The sequence below is a fragment of the Lontra canadensis genome, unplaced genomic scaffold (assembly GCF_010015895.1).
Source record: "Lontra canadensis isolate GAN:19392208 unplaced genomic scaffold, GSC_riverotter_1.0 scaffold58, whole genome shotgun sequence".
Lineage (NCBI taxonomy): Eukaryota > Metazoa > Chordata > Mammalia > Carnivora > Mustelidae > Lontra > Lontra canadensis.
The window spans coordinates 6,469,378-6,494,871 of NW_022631052.1; the positions used below are offsets into that span (position 1 = coordinate 6,469,378).

At 49.1% G+C, this 25,494-nt stretch overlaps 1 protein-coding gene across 1 annotated transcript in view; it reads right to left on the bottom strand.

Annotated features, from left to right (window-relative positions):
* Positions 1 to 25,494, bottom strand: part of RPH3A (rabphilin 3A) — a 98,093-nt gene that overhangs the window by 28,633 nt on the left and 43,966 nt on the right. The window contains exons 5-10 of the mRNA XM_032876238.1: positions 23,790 to 23,936; positions 9,569 to 9,698; positions 8,226 to 8,312; positions 7,350 to 7,515; positions 4,061 to 4,099; positions 3,809 to 3,961 (exon numbers count right to left, since the gene is read on the bottom strand). Coding sequence (XP_032732129.1) covers positions 3,809 to 3,961; positions 4,061 to 4,099; positions 7,350 to 7,515; positions 8,226 to 8,312; positions 9,569 to 9,698; positions 23,790 to 23,936 — 722 coding nt within the window. The remainder of the gene's footprint in view (positions 1 to 3,808; positions 3,962 to 4,060; positions 4,100 to 7,349; positions 7,516 to 8,225; positions 8,313 to 9,568; positions 9,699 to 23,789; positions 23,937 to 25,494) is intronic.

Genomic DNA, 25,494 nt, shown 5'->3' on the forward strand with positions numbered 1-25,494 from the left:
TGATTACTGCCATTCTTTTCATTTTACAATAATTGAAAGCTTGCTGTCTTGATCTGTAAAATGGGAACACGCAGCTGGCAGGTGGTGGAGCTGAGATCTGACCCCACACAGTCTCTGTTCTGGTGTTTGTGCCCTTGACACTGAACTGAAATGGCCATAGAGGTAAATAAGGAGCATCACAGGGGATGGAGGCAAGAGGCAACCTTTGGCTGGGGGGACGGGAAGAGCTTCCTGGTGCAGGTGGGGTTTGGACTTGGAGTTTGGGCGTACCAACATGAAAGAGCTATCGATGCCCAGACAAAACTCTGCAGCCTAAAGAAAAGTCGGGATGATTTTGGTTTATTCCAAGGCACTAACTCCATGTCCCAGATCTGCAAAGAAGGGGGCACTGGGAGGTGTCAGGATTACTGAATGGGACCTGCAGAGCTGACTTGATTCTTGTTGAGGATCTGGGACCTGAGTTGCAAGTCACCCTCAGAACTCCTGATGGAATTCCCTCTGGGGCTTAGTCTCGTTCATCACCGAGGACTGCCGGCATGACTGAGCCTTTTACTACACAGCAAGGGCATCTGGGCCACAGGAGATCGGGAAGGGTTGCAATCCTCCCTTCTGCAGACGGTATCAAGAGGTTAGGTAGCACTAGGTGGCTGGAGCAACAGGCCCCTCTGAGTAACCTCAGTGCCCCCAGCTAGGACTTGAGGGATATGTGGGATATGTGAATGATATAAAAATACAAGATGCTGGCCCTTTGCTCAATATCCTTCTGTGGCTCCCTAGCTCCTTCAAGAAAACATCCAAACTCATATATCTAAATTTTCAGGCTCTTGAGCAATGGTTTTCAAACTTTGGCATTCACAGAAATCACTGGAAGAGTTTGCTTAAGAAGTGCAGAGTCTGGTTCCTGACCCCAGAAGTTCTGATTTAGTAGGTCTGGAGTGGGGCAGAGGAACAAGTGCTTTTAACACACACCTAAGGTACATAGAATTACTGATCCCCTGTCTTCTACTGCTCTCAGGGAAAGAGATTCTGGCTTTACTATGTTTTAGTAAACATAGTGACAAGCACTAATTAGAGCTGAGTGTCAGTCCCCTGGGAACTCAGAGGCAGGAGCAATGAACTCAGCTCAAGATGGGGCAGGTGGATGCTAGAAGCTTCCTAGATGGCGGTAGCATTTACACTGACTCTTGAGGGACAGGGGTTCAAATCTGGCTCAGGAGTGTTGTGTGACTGTCTTTTCCCTCAAGAGGCAAAATAATACAGAGGCTAAAAGCACAGGCTTCATATGTAGAAGTTAACTAAAAATGGATCAAAGAGGGGGGCACCTGGGTGGCTTAGTTGGTTGAGCACCTGACTCTTGGTTTAAGCTCAGGTCATGATCTCAGGGTCGTGAGACGGAGATTCTCTCTTTCTCTTTGCACCTTCCCACTGCATGCTCTTTCTCTCTCAAATAAATAAATAAATAAATCTTTGGAGTAATTGAATATGACACCCAAAGCACATAAAACAAAAGAAAAATGGGACTTGTCAAAATTAAAAACTTTGGTGCATCAAAGGACACTATCATTGGAGCGAAAGGGCAACCCACAGAATGGGAGAAAATATTGAGAAATCATAGATCTGGAAAGGGATTAATATCCACAATATATAAAGAACTCCCATAACTCAACAATAATAAAATAAACATCCCAATTAAAAAATGGGTGAAGGACTTGAACAGACATTTCTCCAAAGGAAATATACAAATGGCCAATGAGTTGAGAAAAGATGCGCAACATCATTAATCATCAAGGAAATGGAAATAAAAAATATGAGATACCCATTCACACGCATTAGGATGGGTATACACATACACATACTACACAAATGTTGGTGAAAATGTGGAGAAACTGGAACCCTTGTGCATTTCTGGTGAGAATGTAAACTGGTGAAGCTGCTGTAGAACACAGAATGGATGGTTCCTAAGAAAATTAAGCAGACAATTACCACATGGTCCAGCTATCTCACTTCTAGGGATAGACCTCCCCAAATCAAGAGCAGGGATTCAAACAGATATTTGCACACCAATGTTCATTATCCACAACAGTCAAAATGTGGAAACAACCCAAAGATCAATCAACAGTTGAATGGATAAACAAAATGTCTATCCATGCATGGGGATCTTATTTAGCCTTAAAAAGGAATTCCGGGGGTGCCTGGGTGGCTCAGTGGGTTAAAGCCTCTGCCTTTGGCTCAGGTCATGATCCCAGGGTCCTGGGATCGAGCCCCACATCGGGCTTTCTGCTCAGAGGGGAGCTTGCTTCCTCCTCTCTGTGCTTGCCTCTCTGCCTGCTTGTGATCTCTGTCAAATAAATAAATAAAATATTTAAAAAAAAAAGGAATTCCGGGTTGTGATACATACCACAACATGAATGAACCCTGGACACAGGATGCTCATTGAAAGGAGCCAGTCACAAAAGCCCACATACTGTGTAATTCCACTTATATGAGATGCCAAGAATAAGCAAATCCATAGTGGTTAGTGGTTACCAGGGGCTGGGGGAAAATGGAATGCAGAATTATAGTTTCATGGGTAAAAGATTCAGTTGGGGATGAAATGGCTCTGCAGCTGGTTAGTGGCGATGGCTGCACGACAGTGTGAACGCACTTAATGCTACTATTAAAAGTAATTAAAATGGTAAATTTAATATTAAGTATATTTTACCACCATTTAAAAAGATGCTTTTTTAAAAAAGCACTGTTAATAAAAACTTCACCTCCAGAAGAGAAAAACAAGCACAAGCTTTGATGTTTGACAGACATGGGTTTAATTTCCACTGGAACCAGTGATCAGCTGTGTGACCTCAGGCCAGTGGCATCACTTCTCTGAGCTCAGTGTCTCCACTGGTAAAATGGGAATAATAGAAGTCTTCATAACAGGGTTTGGGGCTGTGACAAGGATTAAAGGAGATGTTCTATAAGAAGAGCTTGGGCCAGCATCTGGCCCATAGTAAGTAGACAACAAATATTCCGTGTTGTTGCAGAGCTGAGAAATCCTCCTTTCTCTATGCATATGAATCACAGGTTCATTAGGGGGTGTGCACAGTGGATTAAGCACAGGGTACGTGCCCAGCTCTCTTGCCAAGAAGAAGAGGGACTATGGGTCTAAGCTGCAGACCCACTATTGAGGGGGAGAAGCCAGAGGTCAATATGGGACCTGAATATCCAGCCTATCCAAGTTTGGACACAGTCTCATGTCCTTGCTTAAAAAGGAAATGAAGTGGCTCTAAGGGATCCCACAGGAGGCAGGGAGATTTGATCTCTCTCATCCAGCAGACATTTTCCCCAAAGTCCATGAATCAAGGACTCCCACGGTGGGCACTCTTGGCAAATATATCCCCTGCGAGTGCAGCCAGAGGCACTGGGCACCAGTGAGCAGAGAGCAGCTATGAGCGACATCCTGGCCATGCTGACCGACCCCATCTCGTGGACAGCAGAGGCCACTGGCCAAGAGAACAAAAAACTTCAGTGGGTTTGTGAGAGGGAAGCATCTCAACTCTGCTCAGAGACACGTTGCATTTTCCTCAGGGAGGATAGGAAGTCCCCCTACATTTTCCTGACAGTTGGCATTAGAGCAGGAAATAGATATTATCAAACATAGCTGTTTAGAGGCAGAATTGTTTCTCAGTTGTCTTTCCAGCATCTAGAATGGAATGTGGCATGTAGCAGATGCTCAATAAATACAGAATACATGGACTAAAACACTATCACCCCCATTCGTTTGGATTCTCCTCATCCAGGAAGCCTGTCTGGATTTGCTCATGTCTCCTACCTGCTGGGCTCTGGCTGGAGTCACTGGCAGCCCCACCGTGGCTGTGGTCCCAGCTCTCTGAGTCCCGGCTAGTTGAGCTCATGCGTGCCTCGGAGGCCCTGCGCACAGGAGGTCCATAGCTTCCTCGCCCGGGAGCGGAGGCTGGTTCAGGACGTGGAGGGGAAATCACACGTTAAATGGAGAAAGGGCAACAGAGGTATGGGATAGAAGGACTCCGGTCCCAAAATATAAGACAGAGTCAGCAGGACACACCTGTTTTCTGACCTGGGCCCCTCCTGTCTTCAGTGTCACCTGGAGAGAGAGAGAGAGAGAGAGAGAGAGAGATGATGGGGGAGCCCTTGTTTTACGGTTTTGGGTGAGTCCTCGCTTACGGAGCGCACAAAGTTCCTGCCACTCTCAGGAACTTTTATAAAATGAGCTGGAAGTCCCCTCTCCCAACTTCCCCTGGGACGTAGCTCCTGTTTACTATTTCACAATATATCCTTTGCATGCATGAGCCCGTGTGAGCACGCACAAGTTTTAAAAAGAACAAACTGGGATCATTAGCCAATGATCATACAAACTGTTCTAGAATGTTCTCTGTTCGCTTGAGTTTCCCCAGGACTCACCAGGCATGCTCCAACCTCAGGTTCTTTTGCACGTGACATTCCCAAATGTTCCATAAGCCCTCTCTACCAGCTCCTCAGACAGCCCTTCTGTGACATTTCCATCGAACACGGAGCCTCCTGCCACACCTGTCCCCTTCACCTGCTTCATCTATCCTCTGGACCCCATCACTATCTGGTATTACATGGTATTTGCCCGTACTGTTTGTCGAGTATCTGTTTTCCCCAGGACAATTTTAGCTGCTTGAGGGCAAGGATCTTGTCTGTTCCACTTAACACTGTAGTCCTGGGGCACAGAACAGAGTCTGGAACTCACTGGGTGTTCAGTAAGGGTTTGTTAAGAGTATCGAAAGCTTCTATTGTGGGCATCATTCCAAATCTATAATACACATTTCCATCATTCGATTTTAAAAGAGGCCTAATATAGCATGGTGTGGTTGTACCATCATCCATTAAACAATCCCATTAATGAACATTTAGGGTTTTCTAGGGGTTTTGCTACCATAAATAATGATACAGTGAATATACTTACACAAATATCTGTTTATATTGGCCCTTTGATTGTTGCTAGATATATTCCCAGAGAGGAACTGCCCGATCATATGGGACGTACACTTTGAATTTTAATAAATTCTGCCATAACACTTTCTGAAAGGCTGGAGGCGATTTATAGTCTTACCAACAGTTTGTGAAGTACCCATGTCCCCCACCTTCACCAGCACTGGATGTTACCACCAATAATTTTTCATGTGTCACTGTGCAATGCTGGTGACATTTTCTTTCTAGTGATATGAATGGTTTGGGAGTTACTTGCTTTGTTCAGAGTTTATCTGATAAGCTAATTCATACTATTGATGTGTGTGTTTGTGTCTTTAACATTATATGATATTGGTTAATATTTACTAAGCACTACATTCTGCAAAGCACCTACCATCTAGTATCTCATTTGATCTTCACAGTAACTCAGTGAGTTATTAACCCCATTTCACAGACGAGGAGAATCTCAGAGGGCTAGGTGACTCGCGGAGCTAGAACTGAGATTCAGGTCCTCCTGGTCTCAGATGTCCCAGATCTTGACGGTGAGGCTGTGCAGTCTTCTCAGTCTACAGAGGGGAAAGCTTAACCAGGAAGAAGGCTGTTCCGGAGGTGAGACTAGGGGCTCCTTGGGGACATAGTATATATTGAGAATTCGGTAATTCTCTGCAAGGAATAGACCTGGCTTGGGCCATGTCAGGAAGAAAGCATCTGGCAGATGTGTTTTGAGTGCCAGGCACTGTACAGGACCCCTTGAGAAGTCATCTTATGGGAGACCCAGTCAGACATTTCAACACGGAGACCTTCGACTACAACTTACCTTTCAGAAGCATTGCCGGCACTGAACTCCAGAACTGACATTCAAACCAGATTTTATCATTTATTGTTCACTGAGGTCATTATAGGAGCCTCGTCTGGTCAAGCCTACTTGTCCCAGGCAATTAAAACATGTTCGTATTGGAGTTGCTTTTTTTCTTCTTTTTTACTTTTTTGCCTCTCCCTTTTATCATTCATTTTACTAGTTAATAATATTACTTGGATAAGGATGATAATATCTATAGCCATGGTAATTTCCTTTTAGTAATTTCCCCTTTATTCATCTTTCGCTTTTAATTAGTACAATTTCAGATGCTCCGCTGACGGTTGACAGGAGTCGCAGGGACAAGGAAGCCCTTCCCAGCAAGTCCCACTCAGGCTCCAGTGTGTACCACGATGATGGGAGTCTCTCAGTTTCTAATTTTAATTTCCACCTCTGTGGTATCTCTAAATACTCCATCAGAGATGACAACAAAAGCTGTTGGCCGCCTGACATTGCTGGAGAGTTCCCTGCGTGACCCTCTCCTTTTAAAAAATTTTTATTTTAGGGGCGCCTGGGTGGCTCCATGGGTTAAAGCCTCTGCCTTCAGCTCAGGTCATGATCCCGGGGTCCTGGGATCGAGCCCCACATCAGGACCTCTGCTCAGCAGGAAGCCTGCTTCCTTTCCTCTCTCTGCCTGCCTCTCTGCCTATCTCTGTCTGTCAAATAAATAAATAAATAAATACTCTTTAAAAAAAAGTTTTTATTTTAATTTCACCATTTTACAACAGTGTTACCATATTGCACTATAAGATACGATAGTGCCACTGTATTACACTTCACTATGCAGATCATCCCAGATGTACAATATAGTGACTCAACACTTAGACACAAGACCCTGTGCTCATCATGACAAGTGCCCTCTTTCATCCCCATCACTTCCTTCACCCATCCCCCACCGCTCCCCTCTGGTAGCCATCAGTGTGTTCTCTACAGTTAAGAGACTATATCTTGGTTTCTCTCCCTCCCTTTGCTCACTTGTGGTTTCTTGAATTCCACATGTGAGTGAAATCATACGGTGTTCATCTTTCTCTGACTTAGCATTATACTCTCTAGCTCCATCCATGTTGTTGTAAACGGCATGATGTCATTCTTTTTTTATGGCTGAGTAATATTCCATTGTGTATATCTCTATATTTATGGCTACCAGGTCTTCTTTATTCATTCATCAATTGGTGGACACAGGCTGCTTCCCTATCTTGGCTACTGTAATCAATGTCGCTATAAACATCGGGATGCGCGTACCCCTCTGAATTCGTGTTTTTGTATTCTTTGGGTTAATACCCAGTAGTGCAACTACTGGATTGTAGCATAGCCCTATCTTTAACTTTTTAAGGAAGCTCCAACTCGTTTCCTGGGCTGCTTTCTCGAAAAGGGTTCTTTCTCTGAGCTGCGCAGAGGACAAAGGTGTCTTAAACCCAAGCCCTAAGGCCGGCTGTCCACCAGGTAGGTGGAAACACAAGACATGATGTCAGGACATCCTCCAGGTAGACCAGTTAGCCAAGATGTGTCCTTGGTCTTAAAAGGAGAAGTTGTTTTGTCTTACCTCGGCTCGGAGCCCGGGCCGCATGCTTGGGCTCAGGGGTGACCGGCTCAGGAGCAGCAGGTTCACTGACGGGTTGCTGGGGCTTGGTCTTCTTTATGGGCATAGGCTGTGGGAGGACCTGTTTGGGGAAGCCCTTGAAGAACCACGCTCCGGATCGCTTCCACACCTAGGGGAAGACAGGGTGAAGATATGGCAGCCAAGCACTAAGAGTCCTGCTTCCACAAGCGCCAGTTTTTAACATTGCTCCCTGCAGGGGGCACCTGGGGGGCTCAGTGGGTTAAAGCCTCTGCCTTCCACTCAGGTCATGATCTCAGGGTCCTGGGATCGAGCCCCACATCGGGCTCTCTGCTCAGCAGGGAGCCTGCTTCCCTGTCTCTCTCTGCCTGCCTCTCTGCCTACTTGTGATCTTTCTCTCTGTCAAATAAATAAATAAAATCTTTTTAAAAAATACATTGTTCCCTGCCCACAGTACAGAGCCTGTCACAATTCCTATCTGACTCACACACTATCCCCCAAACACTCAGTAGCAGGGTCTAAGTATGCCCATTTTCTTGATGAAGAAAGATGAATATCAGAAAGGTGAGGAACTGCTATAAGGTGGAAGGACAGTAAGCAGACTCCAAGCCTTCCACCTCTTAAATGCGTACACTCCCTACTTCTAGGAAGAGAAAAGTCAACGGAAGGGGGAGAAAAGAAATTCACTCAAACATCACTCTTCTGCCAGCGTTCACCACTGAGCTGGCTCCTCTGTACCAATCCCTTACCCGGTTCCCCAGCCCACGGCTGCCACCCTGTTCCCCTGGTTACAGTGAGGAAGGGGGAGCTGGACTAACACGGAAGCGTGTCCCCAAAGCCAGATGGGACTAATGCACTCACCTCTCTCTGCTCCATGCAGATTTTGCATAACCACACAGGATGCGGGCGGTTATTGGAGGTCTCCACCCCGCACTTGGTGCAGACATTCTGGGGACAAAATATAGGCCGGGGCACACTCAGACATGCCAGGCTCTGAGCTGCCAGTGATCGGGGCGAAGGGACTGGGAAGGGTGGCAATTGAGCCCCATTCTCTCTTGATGGATGTCAAAAGCTTGAACTCTCTCTTTCACACCTCCTTCCCATGGCCAAGGCCAGTTAGGATTCAAGTTCCAGTCTGAGTTTTGCTTTCCAACAACAAGAACTGGAGTCACTCTCCAGCACTGGATGAGTAAATTCTCTTGAGTTCTCCAAGAGTCCCTGTGGGGTCCAAGTTTTCAGCGTCCACACAGGGGAGATCATGGACCTGATTTTCCCAGCTGAAAGGCCCATATATTTGTTTGTTTATTAATTTGGTTCTTCTTTCTTTCCCCATGAATTGGACCTAACCTGGGCTATGGCTGCAGGTTCAGCTCTCCGAGGAGAAGAAAGTTATCCTTATAAAAGCTATGACTGTGTGATGGTTTGAATATTATATTTTGGCTGAGTTGCCTGGCAGTCAAAAAGGAAAACCCAATAGGTCACAAAGTTTTTGCTATCTCGTTGACTGCAGCCAGTTAGTGTTTTAGCCTAGATAAACTTTCCCCAGTATTGCATTCTAAATGCTAAGGGGGACCCCAAGCAGGAGATGCCAAGTGACAATATGGATGTCCCCAGCTCAGGTGCTCTCCCGAATCCCTCTCCTGGGAATCGGGCAGAACCAAGGGTAGGTGTATCCGTGTCCTGGAACTGTCAAGGGCCGACAGCTTGAGGGGAAGGTGCAGGGTGGAGGGAGCACAGAAGACTCCCCTTCAAGGACAAATGCTCAAGAAGCCCAATGGCTCTAACTTGGCCAGAGAGGGGCTTTCTAAGCCAGGGTAAAAGGAGGCTGGGCCAACCTTCCATGTACACACGGTGTAGACACCTGCCCGGCACGCTTTTGAGCCTGATACATAACTCGCTCAGCTACAACCAGGACACTTGGAGGCTTAACCATAGCTCAAGTCCTAGTTCACCCTGGATGGAGCTGAGGTCCAAGGGGACAGAAGAGTCAGAGCATTTTCTAGGACAGGAACCAGAATCAGGGCTGCCTAGAAGATAGTCAGGCATGGGAGCACCTCCAAAGGAATCATATGTTGGCAACTACCACCCTTCAGGATCCAAGTTCCATCCCCAGGACCCAGGGCTCTCCAGGGCTTGGCTCGAGTGCAGGGCTGGCCCCGTGCATGAGATGAGTGGGGAAGCAGGGGAGAGGAGGGTGACGGTACCTTCTTACAGTCCTCACACACCACACAGGCGGAGCCCAGCATTCCCAACTGTTCTCCACACAGGATGCAGCGGTTCACCCCATCCCCGGCCACATTCTTCCTCATGTTCTCCAGACGGTCCACCAGGCGCCTGGAAGCAGATGCAGAGTCAGAAGGGCCCTAGAGGACCAGGGACCACTGGCATCTCCCACGGTATCAAGCTGAGGTCTCCCTTCTCTGAGTCGTGGGTTCCTGAGTATCTGATGGTGACTGCTGGACCCTTCCCCAAAATAAGGCACACGTAGATGAAATTCTGATATGTGTTCAGACCGTGGCAGACCTATGTCCCATATTGCCCATCTCATCTATTGACTGTGGGCTAAGCACCTGATCTAGACTTTCTGTCTCCTGTCACCTCCTCCAGGGAAACTGCCTTCTGAGCTCTAGCTCTGTTTATCTAATTGTCTCCCTGACATCTTCACTTGGATGTCTTCATTGGCATCTCCAAGTTTACTTGCAGCTGCCGTCATCATGGGTCTTCTCTCTCCCCATCCCTAGCACACCTGCTCCCCTTCCCAGGATGCAGCTGGACCCTGTCCCCCCTTCCCCCATGGGCCGGGTCCCACCTGTGGGCACCATGGGCATGAGAACTGCTGGGAGGCAATTTGGGAATCACAGGCTCTAGAAGATCTCTGGCCGCCCTGCCTGGCAGCCACCTGCTGCAGACTCTCCCCACAGGCCCTCCTCGCTCCTGCCCTCCCCTCCTAGCACTCTGACTCCCAGTGTTATAAATAGCAGCTTCTCCCTTTGTGCTTCATTCATCAGAGAGCTGCTCCATCCCGGGAAGAGCCAAGAGCAGCCTGCAGGCCCCCAGAGCCTCCACTGTGACCCAGATCGGACAGAGCTGCTTCGGGAGGCTGGATGCGCAGAGCCAGAGCGACCCTCTCCTTCCTCCTTCTCCTCTTCCCTCCCTCTCCTTCCCTGTGCTCTCCTTAGAAACTGTTTCTATAGGATGACAGGCAGGGCAGTCACCAGGCGCCAGCCCCAGTCCGTGGTCGCAGAACATCCTCCTAGAATACCAGTTGCTGGTGTTTACTGAGCACTTACTATGTGCCAGGTGCAGAGCTAATCCCTTCCCCTGGATCTTCTTAATGAGTCCCTCCAGCAGCACACTACACTGAGCACTATTCTTGTCCCTATTTTCCAAGTGGGAAAACTGAGAGGTTAAGTGATTTACACCAGTCACACAGCGGGAGGTGGAGAAAGCTGAGATCCAGACCCAGACACAGTCTGTCTGGAGTCCCTGTTCTTAACTGTAATTCCACCCAGCCACTCTGTTCCAGGCAGAGCCACAGACATCTTCTTCAACAGTCTGATCTACACTCTGCTCAACCCCCCTTGTAGTCCCCACACCAAGGGAGACCCTCAGTCATTGGTAAGCACCAAGTTACACACACCCAGTTACCCCGGCTAGTTCCGTCCCTCTGCCTCTCACTTGCCCAAGCTTGGAACGAGACACCCCACAGCTGCCCCATCATTTTGTTTTCCTGAAAAGCCCTCAATGTAGGGTTGAGAAGTTTGGCCCTGGATTTTGCCTCTCTGGGCTTGATTCCTCATCTGTAAAACAGAAGGTGTCAGGCTGAATTGGCGGTGGTCAAACTGTGCTTTACGGCACCCCAGGGTTCCTTAAAGGCAGTTTAGGGGCCACTCACTGGAATGGTGGGACGGGGTGATTCTGAGGGCCCAGAAACGCTACTTCATCCACAGCATGTCTGCATTTATCACTTTTGTGTGTTTAGAGTGTTGAATTAGATTTCCTTTGGAAAGCTACAGTTTAAAGAATCGGCCTAAAGCTGTCCAGAGCACATAAACTTCAGGATGCCTTTCAATATCATAGAATTATCAAATGTTATGAGACAATGAGGCGAGCTGATGGGAGGTAGGGCATGGTGAATTCATGATGACACTTTCCTTGTACACATTTTCCTCTTTTACTATTTCTTCCTTTATCCACTGTCCTAGCCAGGAAATGGTGAGATTTTGTTCTTCTTACTCTAGCAGGGCAGGGCCCCCAGCACAGAGAGGGTGAGAGACTGGCCTGGGGCTGCTCAGCGAGGGTGGGCATCTAGTTCTCTGGGTCAGGAAATCATCGCTGCTTTCCATGAAACCCTTTTGGCTTCCTGCCTCAGGTCAAGCCTCAGGAAGACAGCCCAGACCAAATGACCCAATTCTAAACCACAGTGCATTCTACTCAGGAGTCGCAGAGGCTTTCCTGCCTCCCTTGGAAAATCAAGGCCACAGACTCACTCACTGTTTAAACCCACATTCTTAAGCCTCTACCCAGATGCTTGTTTCTTGCACCGTTCACTCCTAAATGCCAAAAGGCCCCATGAACAGGTCTTATATGGGGAGAGTCTCATTAGTTCCTATCAGTACAGCAAATGGCATGGAAAAACAACAGATTTAAGATCATTATTCAGAGGTCTCAGCTCAGGAACCCTTGTTACTCACGAATTCGGCAGAGACCAATAAGGACAGAAACACGCGAGGGCTGGGACGATCCCACCTTCCTTCTCTGCTCCAAGATCTTTCCTGCAGCCCACTCGTGTGGATACCCTCCCTGCAGCCCCCTGTGCTAGGACCTCAGCACCGACAGCTGTCACTGCCAAAGGTCATAAACTTAGCACAGAAACTTTGCAGGAAGCTAAACCGAAATTACATCATGGAAGACCGCGGGTCACCGATGGGTCTTTATCCTGGTGATAAAACATTTTGGCTTCTTTATCCCAGAAGGAATGTGTGTTCTTACCAGTCTTGGCAGGAGCACCCTGTGTGCACCCCAAGGGATGCCGGCAACCCTCTGTGCGTTCAAAAAGGATATGGAGGCATGGAGCCCCTCCTCCCACCTTGTCAGCTATGGGTCTGCAGAAACCCCCTGAGCAGTTCTTCGGGGAGCCATGCATGGGGGTGTGAAGGGGTGGGGGGTGCTCTCTAAATTGGATTTGCCTGGGGATCACCTGGGGAGAGAGCTCAGCATGCAGACAGTGATGCTGTGGGATGGAGGCGGGGTCTAGGAATCTGAGTCTCAAAGCGGCTCCCTCTGTGATTCTGATGCTGGTGAATTCCTAGGCACACTGGAGAAGCACTGAAGGAAGAAAGGGAGCAGGAGGGCAAACCGCATGGGAGAATGTCCTCCTTATTATGTTAAAGGAGGAAAAAGACCCCCACCCCAAAACCCAGGATGTAGAACTGTAGTCAGGGTGCAAACTGGGGTTTGGAACACGTGCAATGAATTTCATGATGTACACTTGACAAAAAAAAAAAAAAAAAAGGAAATCAGAAAGGATGCATACCCAAATACCCACAGTGAGAATCGCTGGGTGGTGGGATTATAAGTAACGTTTATTTCCTTTTTTTTTTTTTTTAATTTGCTTCTTTAATGCCTCCGTCTCCCTCCGTCCTCCAGCACCCGATTAGCTGGCCTCCCCATATGCTTCCTTCCTTAACCTCCCACCACGAACATGTGTTGCCTTTATTTTAGAAGAGAAAATGCATTTCTGAAGATAGAGAGCCAGGAAGGCAGGGTTAAAAGACGTGGTTTGAATCCTACCTTCTCTCTCTCCAGTCAATGACCTTAAAAAGCCTCTGTTCTCTGGGAGCCCTTTTCCCAGACTTTACTGTGAGGGGGTTAGAGGAGGTGAAGCTCAAGTTTCCTCCCACGGGCACCAGTCAGGGAGTCTCAGATCCTGAGGCTGAAATGCCACGACTTCCCATGGCGTCTTGAAACAGAAGGTCCCTCCATGTCAAAGAGAAGGCCCTCTCTGCGTCGGCGGTCTGTTCTGTTTGCCTGTCTAATGCCTCCACATTAAGAGCCCAATTAGCTGGACACCGTACGTGCCTGTCACTCTCTAGTTATGTCTTTACATGCCCGATTAACTTTACGACTACCACTCATGCCCTGCGTCCAGGAAACCCATCCGTCACCAGGCTGGGCGCTTAAGTGGAGCTGCTGCTTACTCTGTGACTTCTCGCATTTCCCAGGACACTTCCAGAAGCACCAGAAGGCTACGTCTCCTCTTCTGGGTCCCAGCGGACCAGCCCTGGAGGTGGCGGGAAGTGGATTCCCAACTTGGTCTGACCTTGCTCTCCAAATGGAAGCAGATGGGCTACTCATTCTTTCAGATATTTATGGAGCGCTTGCCATGTGCCAAGCAGACAATGAGGACCCAAGAGGGAGCAAAACAGGTGAGTCCCTGCCTGAGTGGAGCTGGCATTATAGAGAAGGCTTGGGCCTTACTGAATTCATCACACAGATCATCATAATCACACTCATAGTAAGTTCTCTGAAGGACAAGTATCAGTGGTCAGGAGAAGGCAGAAGAGAGGGAGAGGAACCATCATGAAGGGACCTCGGAGGAAAGCGACCATCGAGTTGAGATCTGAGCATAAAGAGGAGCTGACCCAGTAAAGAGGGCGAGAAAAAGCACTTGGAAGAAGAGGAAACAGCACGTGCAAAGGCCCTGTGACACACTCAGCATGGCTCATGGGCTGGACGGAGGAAGATGAGGCTGGAGGGGTGGGCAGGGCCTGCTCCATGCTGGGTCTTGATGCGATAGCATCAAGAGGCTTTAGGTAGAGGAGACTCAAGATCTCCATTTTGAAACAACAAGTGGACCTAAGAGTGGAGCCCTTGAGACGCTCAGGGCAGTGAGAGTTTCACATGCCGCAGTGGGTCCAGGCAGAAAGAGGCAGGTAAGTCCCCAGACTTTGTCTACATGTGGAGCTGGACTGGGTCTCTGGAAACCACAGGATTATCCCCTGTGGGTCTAACGCAGTACTGCTAAGAGTACAGTAGGAGGAGGGCCGTGAAATCCCGTTGCCCAATAGCAGGCTCCAGGAAGCTGCCCCGTGTGTTAGTTTCCTATTGCTGATGTAACAAGTCACTGCAACCTTAATGGCTTAAAACAACATGTATTTATTACCATCACAGTTCTGGAGACCAGATGTCTGACAGGGATTTCACGGGGCTCAAGTCAAGGTGCTGGGAGGGCTGTATTCTTTCTCGAGGCTCCGGGAGCAAATCCATTCTTTTGCCTTTCCCAGTTTCTGCAGCTGCCTGTAGTCCTTGGGTCGTGACCCTTCCTCCATCTTCAAAGCCAGCAAGTGTAGCATTTTCCAATCTTGCTGTGACTCTGACCCTCCTGCCTCCCTTTTATAGGGACCCATGTGATTACACTGGGTCCACCAGATAATCATCCCATCTTAAGAGTCTGAACTTAATCGCATCTGCAAAGTCCCTTTTGCCATGGAAGGTAACAGATCTGTAGGTTTCCAGGGATTAAGGTGTGGACATCTAGGGGTATGGGGCAGAGGGCCTTTATTCTGCCTACCACACCCACATCCCTGCCCCATCTGCCACCCAGGTCCCATGTCCACCTGACTCACATCTGAATCAGACTTCTGCCCTCCTCTCCAGAGCAAGGTTTGGGCAAAATATCTCTATGCCTCGCTGTGGATGTCAGACAAGCCAAACTCTGGGCTCTCAGGATCCTGAACACCTTCTCCAGGCGCTCATGCTCAACCCCAAGAAAATGCAGAGTCCCTACACACAGGTATACACACACAGAGGCATGCACACACTTCCAGAATTTAGAAACAGGCAGTGATGCAAGGCTTGGGGTGCCAATTCCGGGGTGAGCTTGCCTGGGTCCCTATTTGGCTTTGCCATTTCCCCGCTCTGGGATCCCCCAAGAAAGTTACTTAACCATTCTGAGCCTCTCTTTTTCATCTGTAAACCAGGGAAAACAAAGTTCTGACCTCCTACAGTTGTAGCCAAAATAAAGTAAGCGTGTTTTTGTAAAATGTCTGGAACATGATAACTACTCAGTAATGGTTGCTGCTAATTATTTCTTCAGGAAATCTGTGGCTTTTACAACTCCCTGTACCCCCAGGAAATCTGTCTTTTGAAAAAGCCTTAGAAGGAGCTGTGATGACTAGAAACGGACATGGATGATCCGTATCCACACAGGTGAACACATTCATCCACGGGCACACCCCTAGAGGCACAGGTCCACGTGCATCTGTGAGCACACCCATGTACGCTCACAGACCCGTGAGCAATCACACCTGCATGCAGAACGCGCCTTCTCGTGCACAGCTCCCAGAAAGCCTAGCCCCGTTTGGCTGCCTTGTGCAGACAAGGACAGAAACCACGTCGCGGGCTGACCCTGCCTGTTCCTAAAGCCCGGGCTCCCTCAACAAGCGCAGACTGGCCTCAGAAACATTCCGGCAGCTGCTTCTGCACTAGAGCGTCTCGATGAATGTTGGGAGAAGGCTAGTGGAGCTACAATTACGCGGGGAAGTAGGCTTAATGTGGCGTGCTGTGGAGACGAGGCATCCTGCCCATGAGGCATGATGGCTTTGCCGGCAAGTCCTCAATCTGGGAGGGAAATGGCAGAAGGCCGGGGCTGCGCCACTGATGGGATGGGGCTGGAGCGGCCGCCTTTAGAGCAGCGGTGGGCTGTGATCACACGCGATTTGTAAAAATTGCCCAAATTGGGAGAGTGGCTGTCATGTTGTCTCTCTCTCTCTCTCTCTGGCTCTCCCTCTGTTTTTTTCTCTCTCTCACACACACCATCAATTCCAGATTGTGCAGCTTTTCCCCTCACCCTAATTGCCCAGCGGGGGAGGATATTACCGTTAAGTTTATTAAACTTGGCGTTTTCTCAAGTCAGTAGCAGATCCTCTGCTGTGAACGGGGACATGGCTGCTCTGAGGAGGGCTGGCCTGAGTCTCCGTGGCCAAGGTCTCTCAGGAGCCTGTCCTTAAATGACTGAGCTGCTCTATCATGAAGCCGTTCGGCTGGCATGCGGGACGTGAGCATTTCAGACTCATTAATTCTCACTGTTGTTTATTGCTGTCGACACCTGGGGAGCTGTAGATCCTCATTTCTCTCCTTGATGGATTGGGGAATGGGATTCCTGCTCAGGCCTCAGCTCTTTGGGGAGAGGGTCACCTCAGCCCAGAGCTGGAGACAAGGGAGCCAAGACAGAAAGACTGCTGGAGGGTTCAGCAGAGCTAAGGTAAGTCTGTCAATGCCAGGCAAGGAGCTGGGTCATTATAAACCCAGCGATAGTCACGGTTACCAGGTGCTGTGCTAAGTACTCCGTATGCACTGTTTCTTTCTTTCTTTGAAGATTTTTTTATTTATTTAAAGGAGTGGAAGGGTAGAGGGAGAGAAAGTCCCAAACAGACTCCTCACCAGGTGCAGAGCCCGACACGGGGCTCGATCCCGTGACCCCAAAATCACGACTCAAGCCAAAACCAAGAGTCAGAAACCCAACCGACTGCGCCACCCAGAAGCCCCACATGCGTTGTTTTCCTTAGGCCACCTACAACCTGTGAAAGCAGCTCCATAATTCATCCCCATTTTACAGATGGGAAACCGAGGCACATAGGGTGTGTGAGGGGCAGAGATGGCGCCGGAGGTGAGGTCTAGCTGCCCAGATGTTGTTGCCCCCTGTAGAAGAATGAAGTCTTTGTTTCTCTGTAGTGTTTAGGGGTAGAGCTCCTTCTAATCCCTCCCCAAGCCTGGCCTCAAGCGGGGGGTGGGAGGGAGAGGACAAGGGTCACTGCCATGGAGAGACAGGAACTGTCCCACTGAAGGAAGAAATGTGTGAGACAGAACTGGTTAGCCTCAGTGAAGATCCAAGACACCCTGTAAATTCTTGATGTCCCTAAATCCCTTAACTCACTTGTCAATTTGCCTTCCCTCCCTGCACCCCAGAAGGCAACAGGATAAAGTAGAGAGACAGATTCAAGTTCAAAAGCCTGGTTTCATCCTGTAAAGGCTGCGTGCCCCTGGGCAAGTGTCTGAACCTCACCGAGCTTCAGGTTTTTTCAGCCATATGGCAAGGACAACAGTCTGTCTCTCAATGAGGACGTTAAGGAGGTAAAAGGACGTGTAACATATTTGGAAGGCCCTAGCACAGCGCTTGGCAAATAAATACTTGCTTTTCTACAGAACAGCAGAGTTAAGACTCTAGCCCTAGAGCCAGCCTGCCTGAGGTCATAATCCCAGTTCTATTGCTTTTTAATTGTGTGACCCTGGGCAAGTTGCTTAACCGCTCTGTGCCTCAATTACCTCATCTGTAAAATGGGAATGATGATAACGTGGCCTCATGCATAGGATTGTTACAAAAATTACATAAAGGACTCTATATAAAGCTTCGAGCACAGGGCTGGCACGTGGAGCTTTGTAAGAGTGAGCTACTGTTTTATTTCGCTAGATGTGGAATATGGTACCAGGAAAATTCTCAAGTCTGTTTCTTCTTCCTTTAATGAACCACTGACAAGAGGGCTAGAGCAGCAGTTCTCAGCAGGGAGAGTGCGGCAATGGATGGAGACACCTGGGGTTGTCCTAGCTGGGTGGAGGGTTACTAGAGGCATCTAGTGGGCGGAGGCCAGGAACGCTGCTAAAAAAAAATCACCTACGATGTCCAGAACAGTATACACCACAAAGAATGATCTGTCCTCAAATGCACATAGTATGATGGCTGAAAAACCCCAGGTTGGAAGGACTCGGAGAACCCATGGTCCAACTCCCCATTTTACAGATAAGGTCCAGAAAGCAATGAGGTCAAAGTGACTCAGTGAGAGGCTTAGGGTTTAGGATTCATTCAGCACAAACTACCCCTCCAACACATATTCATTTGTTCTCCGTTTTATGCCAGACACCGGGCTACTTAAGGAATTAGGAAGACTTCCATGTTCATCTTGTAAAAACAGGCTGCATAAAGTATTAATGTGAGAGGACACTTGAAACCATTGATCCAATGCCTGGGGACACTGAGGTTCTATCCCTCAGTGATTCTTAACATGGGAGGGTTCAGAGCCCCCGCCAAGTCTGGTGAAATCTATTATATTTCTTCTCAAAAAATACACACAGACACATGCACAAATGCTTACGAACCCCTGAATCCTATTTACAGAACACTTAGGACTCCAGGTCAAAAAAAAAAAAAAAAAAGGCCACAGTGTGGTGGGTGGTCTTCCTTTTGAAAGAGGAGAGCATGATCTGGCTTACTGTCAGCGTATCAACCTAAATCAATGTACCAAGGTTACACGTCTTATTACTCACTTCTCCCTCTGTCCACATTTTGGAAAAATTCTGTGCCAAAAACATAGGAGATGATGGAACTGAGATGGGGAAGTGACAGAATCCCACAGAGTCCGTCAACCACAGGTCTCTCCGTGTCTCTCTGCCTTCCTCCTCCATCACAGCGTCTGGACACCAAGGTTAATGACAAATCCTAATTACTTTTTGGGGCCCATCTGTTTAGGGAAAATGACCTCAGATGGAAGCTACCCAGCTACCCGTCCCTTGGCACAGGCAGGATATGTGAGCCAATGCCTTTGAGAGGCTCTGGACAGAAAGAAATGTAAGGACGCAGAGGGGCCTGCCAGTTGGTAAAAACAAAACAAAACCACCAACAGATTTTCCTAGGCAAATGTTTAACTGCAGAGTCAATACATTGAAAAGTCCGGTGGACACCCTATGGGTGTCTGTCCAACTCACAAACGTCCTTCTCACCCTTGGCAGCCACGCCGGTGTGACCTGGCACCCCTGGTATGAGAGATGGGTGACCTAATTGGACTTCCTTTCCTAGGAATGGGGAGTGAGGCTATAAAAACCAAGCGGGGAGAAAAGAAACTTTCCTGAGGCCAGGCTGTGTTCCTGCCCCTGGGTCCCCTGAGATAGCTCCCAATCCTTATATTAAACTCACCTTTTTGCATAAGGTGGTAGAGTCTCCAAAGATGGCCACCATTAACGCTATCCTTCCCTGGGGACCTAAGCATTCTTCCAGAAGGAGGAGGGACCTATTTCCCCTCTCAAAGAGAACGTGGAGGGGTGAAGCCCCACCGGTTCCAGACCCAGCTGCTAAGAATCCTAGCAACTTCCATCTTTGCTCTCTTGGGATCCCGCTGCCATGTAAAGCTCAGGCCAGATTACAGAAAGGGCAGAGATCCCACGGAAAGGCTGGGCCACAAAGAGAGCACCAAAGCACAGACATAGGAGCTGAGCTTTTATGGCCCTCCCAATGCAGCCCGGCCACCAGCTGAATGCAGCTGAGTGACCCCAGCCCACGCCGCACGGAGCAGAAAACCCACCCAGCAGAGCCCTGTCCGAGTGCTCAACCCACAGGATCATGAGACAGCACAATTGCTATTGCTTTGAGTCCCTAAGTTCCAGGTGACTGTTATAGAACAGTTATAGAACAAGAGATGACTCAAGCAATCTCCCTGGAATTCATTTCTTTTCCTGCAAAGAGCATTCGAGGTGTGAAAAATAAACTCTGCTATCCCACTCAGCACCTCAGTAAGGAATGTGGGGGCAAAAGGAGGCTGTTTAATGAGTTTCCCTGCTGGCCATCATCTCTCTCTGCAGGGATGCTGAAGAGAGCAGAGCTGGGTTGTAGGCTGAGCAGTGAAGCAAGGTTTGGACACCCCGCCCCTGCTTCCCACCCCCCCCACACCCCCCTATCCCCGCAGGTCAGAAGCAAAGAGGCTTCTGGGAGAGACATAGCTCTTGCCTGATGCTTGCCTGCGGTTGCCTGGGGTGACCAGCTCTAGCCAAAGCGCCCCAGGGAGGGAGGGAGGGCCTCCTGGGAGGCCTGACGGCAATTCTTCCCCAGATCTCTGAGAGCCACGGGAACATGCAGTACCGGCAGATCTAGAGGTTCAAACCAGTGAACGAGAACTCGAAGAAACCACTAGGCCAGCCCCCAAAGGGCTCAAGCTTCTAGTCACACAGTGTACCCCTCCACACCTGAGCTTATAAAATTTCCATGTTCCTCAGAGTCTAAGAACTTGGGGCCAGGATTTTAGGAAAGACACCTAAGAATTAAAAGCAAAATGCTGGAGGTCAGCCAGACAGGACTGTATACCTTGGCTCTATGTGACCTTGGGCAAGTGACCTTGGGCCAGTCACCTCTCTGACCCTGTTTCCTCACCTGCAAAAGGAGGACAATAGTAGCACCTACTCAACAAGGTTGAGAGGAGCAGTTAAAGAGTTAATCCATAGGAAGTTTTAGATTCAGTGTTTGGCACATAATAAATGCTCAGTAAATGGTACCTAGTATGATGATGATCATTTACCTGTTGGCTTTCCCTCAGTTAATAGGAAAGAAGCTTCCATATCACAGAGCTGGTGTGAACCCGAAAAGATTCTCAGATACATCTGCAATTTTAACAGTTAGAAGGAGCTCATTAGCTCTGAGAGGGCCAGCCAATGCATGGTGCAGGGTCCTCCATCAGACACACCCAGCTATTCTCAGGATCCTGAGAATCAGCCTGACTTGCCTTATTAGATGGAGGGGAGCGGGACTGAGGTCCCAAAGGGTCACTGACTGAGAGCCCCAGGTTCGGAAGTGGGAGCCCCGATGGCACGCCGTTCTGAGCCTTGTTCTGTGTCTGATGTGTCATCTTGCTTTTATCTGACTCCGCTCTGATCTCTTCCCAGGGAAGCATGGAGGGAACAGGAATGAGGGCAGGTTTGAGATCGTAAGACACAAACCACACTGGGCTTGCCTCTGGCAATGCTACCAGCAGGCACCAGCTGCTGGAACAGTGCAGGAGAAGAGCCACAGCCAGAATCCCGCAGCACTGTCCTCCCCCACTCTGGCAGAAAGCATACCATCTCAGCAAAAGAACACTCTGTCATCAAAGGGCTTGGCCTCGGCCTCCCTGGAAGCCTCTCAAATTCCCTTTAGGGAGGCCAGGGCTGCTGGAATTCCAGGGCTTGCCAAACAGGAGTCTCAGGGCATAATTCTAGAACGGAGGCCTTGGTCAGGGTCAAAAACTGAGCTTCCTGAACAAATTCATCTTTAAAGGACCGCCACCCTTTATGGAGCATGGGGTTATGCCAGACACTATGATAACCCTTCGCACCCTAACTAAACACTCACTAAGAGTTAGGTGCTAACGTTGTCCCCATTTTACAGATGAGGAAACTGAGGTATGGAGAGGTTAAAGTGGCTTACCTAAGGTCACATAGAGGGGATGTGGGGAGAGCTGGAATTTGAACCTAGGTATCTCTGACTCAGGGGCCCCAGGAATTAACCACTGTGCTAGAATATTCTGCCACACCCTCAAGCTAGTTGGGGTGATATGATAAGACACAGAGGACAAGGTAGGGAACCCATCTATCCTGTTCTAGAAGGCTCAAGCTCTGCCCAGAGGGACCACCATAACTTTCCCCCAGAGGAAGCACACATGCCCTGTTTGTACAACAGGGCTGTACCCCCAGCCACAGTTGATTGGATGAGAGACAGCCCCTGACATAAACCAGCCAATCAGAGCGCCTTCCCTGGGAACTGGCACCCTCTTGGCCACAGGGCATATTATGTCTAAAGTAATTGGGGGCAGCACGGTCTGCCTTGTTCACTCACTCATTGAACAAATTATTTTTCAGCACCCCTACTATGTTGTAGACTCTGAGAATTCACTAGTGAACCAAACAGGCAAAAAAACAAAAAACAAAAAACAAAAAAACCCCTCTACCCTCAGTAATCTTACAATCTGACAGGGAGATATACAATAGTCAAACTAATTATGCAAAATAGGAACGATGTTATCTGGTGGTAATTGCTATGGCAGAAAAGGGCTAAGAGGAGTTTTGCTTTTAAGCTTTTATTCTTATTACCCGTATCCCTCACTTCAAAAGGCTGAGGTCCATTGTTGGGTGAAGTGAACACACACACACACACACACACACACACTCACACTCACAGACCTCCTGCCTGCAGAACTCCCCACTCTTGGCATATCTTTTAAAAAGCAAAATAAGAATGCAAGCCCACAAGCACGCCCTTGCAGACCTATCCCTTCAGCAGCCTCCGGCGTAAGCAGACGGAGGGTGGAGGGTGATGCTGACACCGGCTGTAGCAGGTGTCTGTCATCTGTCAGCAACAGTCCCCATCCCACCCTGGGTAAAATGATCTGCAGAGGCTCAGACCAAAGACACCAACTTCCACTTTCTGTCCAAGATCCTCGTTCACCCCAGCTGAGAGTGTGTGTGGAGAGCTAAACGGGCACCTCAGTGCCCACACCAGTTGTAAGCCACTGGCAAAGGCTGCCCCAGACAGAAGGGGCCTGTGGAGGGGGCTGCGGAGGAGGGGGTCCATTTGAGATCCTGGTCTGGGAGGACCCTCCTGGGGCCTGGCATCCTGACCACTATGCCAAGAGCCCCCCATATACATATATCTTCCTTTTATCCCCTCTCCCCACCCCCATGGTCACCCCTATTTCCCCCATTCCTCCCTTTGTAAGAGCACCCACATACTGCTCCCTCCCTAACCTTGGCCTTCTTCAATGATGTTGTCACTCTCTGATACACATGTCACATGGCCTCCTTATATCCCTTGCTTCTCTCTCATACGCATTTTGAAAAGCTCTGTCCTCCAAACTCTACTTTTTCCCTTCTTCTTTCCATTTATGAAAATGAAGTGTCCCTGGGGTCTGGGACGTTGTACGTGCATCATCGCACCTACTGTTTACAACAGTCCTGTGAGATAGACTGTCGTGTCCCCCACTGGACCAGCACATGAACAGGGGCTCAGAGAGGTGAGGCATCGTGCTGGGGAACCAGAGCGGATAAGCAGGGAGCTGGGATGACCCCCCCCGCCACCGCCATTCTTGGAGTCCAGACCCACCAGGTTAACCTCTGCCGCCTCCCTCTCATGCTGTCTCCCCATTTCAGGATCTGTTTCTGTTGTTCTCTTATATAAATTCATTGCACTTGTGCTGTTTGACATACCATCCCTAGACAGACACTCCCCTCCTTACCTCTCCCTTGGCTGTACATTCTGGCCTACCATGCTTCTAGAACATATTTCTATGTAGCTGAGATTGGCCCAGACGCCCTGTGCTCACAACCACAGACCCCCAGGCTCCAAAGACAAGCTCCCACCACCCTTTCAGAGCTCCCCTTCTGTAAGGCACCCCCAGCCACGAAGCCCCCTCCCTAGCCAGTCCCCAACTCATCTTGTCTCCTCCTTCCTGAGCTCTCCCACCTCGTGCCACAAGGATTCCAGTCCTGCCGGACGCAGGGGAGGGGGCAGTGGTGGTGGGGGGCAACAACCCGGGGCAGTCCGCCCCACCCCAGCACACCCCTCAGCAGCACAGTCTGCTGGCCCTCAGGCCTCCGGGGCTCTCCACGTGGATGGGACATGTCGGGCCTCACCCAATTCGCTCCTGCTCCATCTCTTCCATTTTCTCAGCTCGAGCAATGACTCTGTTGATGATTTCCTTCTCCTCATCTGTCAGCTCTTCCTGCTTCCTCTGTCTGTCGGGCTGACCGCTGGGATGGACGGACCAGCCTGCCTGGAGCCTGAAAGGTAATACAGGGAGGCGTGAGACTGCAGAGTGCCCAGCAGGAAGCAGGCAGTGGTGGTTAGGCTCTGCTTCCTGGGGTCTGGAAAACCTCAATTCAAATCCCCACCGGGAAGCTTGCTGGCTGGGAAATGAGCCTCAGTTTGCTCATCTGTACAATGGGACACACTTTCCTCCCTCACAGGGTTCTTAGGAGTTTATTTCTACTAAGCACTTAGCACGTGGTAGATACTCTGTGAGCAGTGTCTGCAGGATGCTCATAAGAACCGAGAGAATAAGGGTGTTCTCAGGAGAAGAATCCAGAATAGGAGACTCTACAGCTGGAGCGGAAACAATTCTGGGAGGGTGGTCAGAGGCCCGGGGTCCCAGGTTGAGCCAGCTCTGCCTGGCACAGATGTTCTGTTTGGGCTACAATTTATTTCTTCTATAAATTGGATCTAATTGCAAACTGGATTTACAAAAAGCTCTTCATTTCACATCAACATCCAGATTTCCAGCCTCAAAATCTCCCACAGCATTTTGCGTTCCAAAATATACTTTTCTTGGCCCTTTTAAAAAATTTTTTAAAGCCAACACTGACATAGCATCCATTGGGTGCCCACATGACCTCATGTCATCTTCCCATGATCTCTACAGGGCAGGGGTTGTTCCTGTCTGCTTACTGGTGAGGAGACTCGAATATGGAGAAAAGAGACCACTTGCCCACAGTCACATGGCTGGAAAGTTGCAGAGTGGAATTCTGAGCTGGGCAGGCTGCTCACTTAACCTCCACAGTACGGAGGGAAACCAAAGTCCTCCCCACACAGCCCCAGTGGGGGCACAGTGGATCAAAGTCTGCGGGGTGGAGGGCTGATGCTGTGGTCTATGGCAAATTATAATCATCTCTGCTAATAAGATGGTCCCTGCCCCGTGGCACTGAGGCACACCCCCTGAGTGGAGCGCAAGGTTAAACACCACTAGAAATGCTTGTCCCTGCAAGGGAAAAAAAAACACTACGCAGGAATCCTCTGAAGCCAGCACCCCATTAGCTGTCAGCCTCTATTATTTCCACTGCTCTAATCACATCAGCAGGCATGAAATTGCCTTTTGACACTCAAAGTTGGAAATTAAAAGCCCCATCTTCCTCCCTCCCCTTGGCTTCTCTTCCATTCTCCCACCCTCAGCTGATTTGTTCTGGAGAGCGGAGAAGGAAGAGCCCAAAAGCGAAGAGAGACAGATGTCTAGGGGCAGACCTTACTCTGAGAAAGGGAAGGAAGGTGTGGCCTGTGGAAATTCCTCATGGAAATACACCTTGTGTTGCAGCAAGGGCCTCTGGGGATGAGCAATTGCGAAATTGCTGGGACCACGCCGCCCAAACCCTCCCAGGGCTTCTCACTGATTTAGAACAACACCCAGAACTTCATGGCTATAGTGGGAGCACGACATCGTGCATATGATAAATGTCACTGGATTGTGTACTTTTAAACAGTTAAATGTTATGTTACTGTGAGAATTCTACCTTAATGCTCTAAAAGATTTTGCCCATCTTCAAAATCCTACCCGTTCTGTCCTTAACC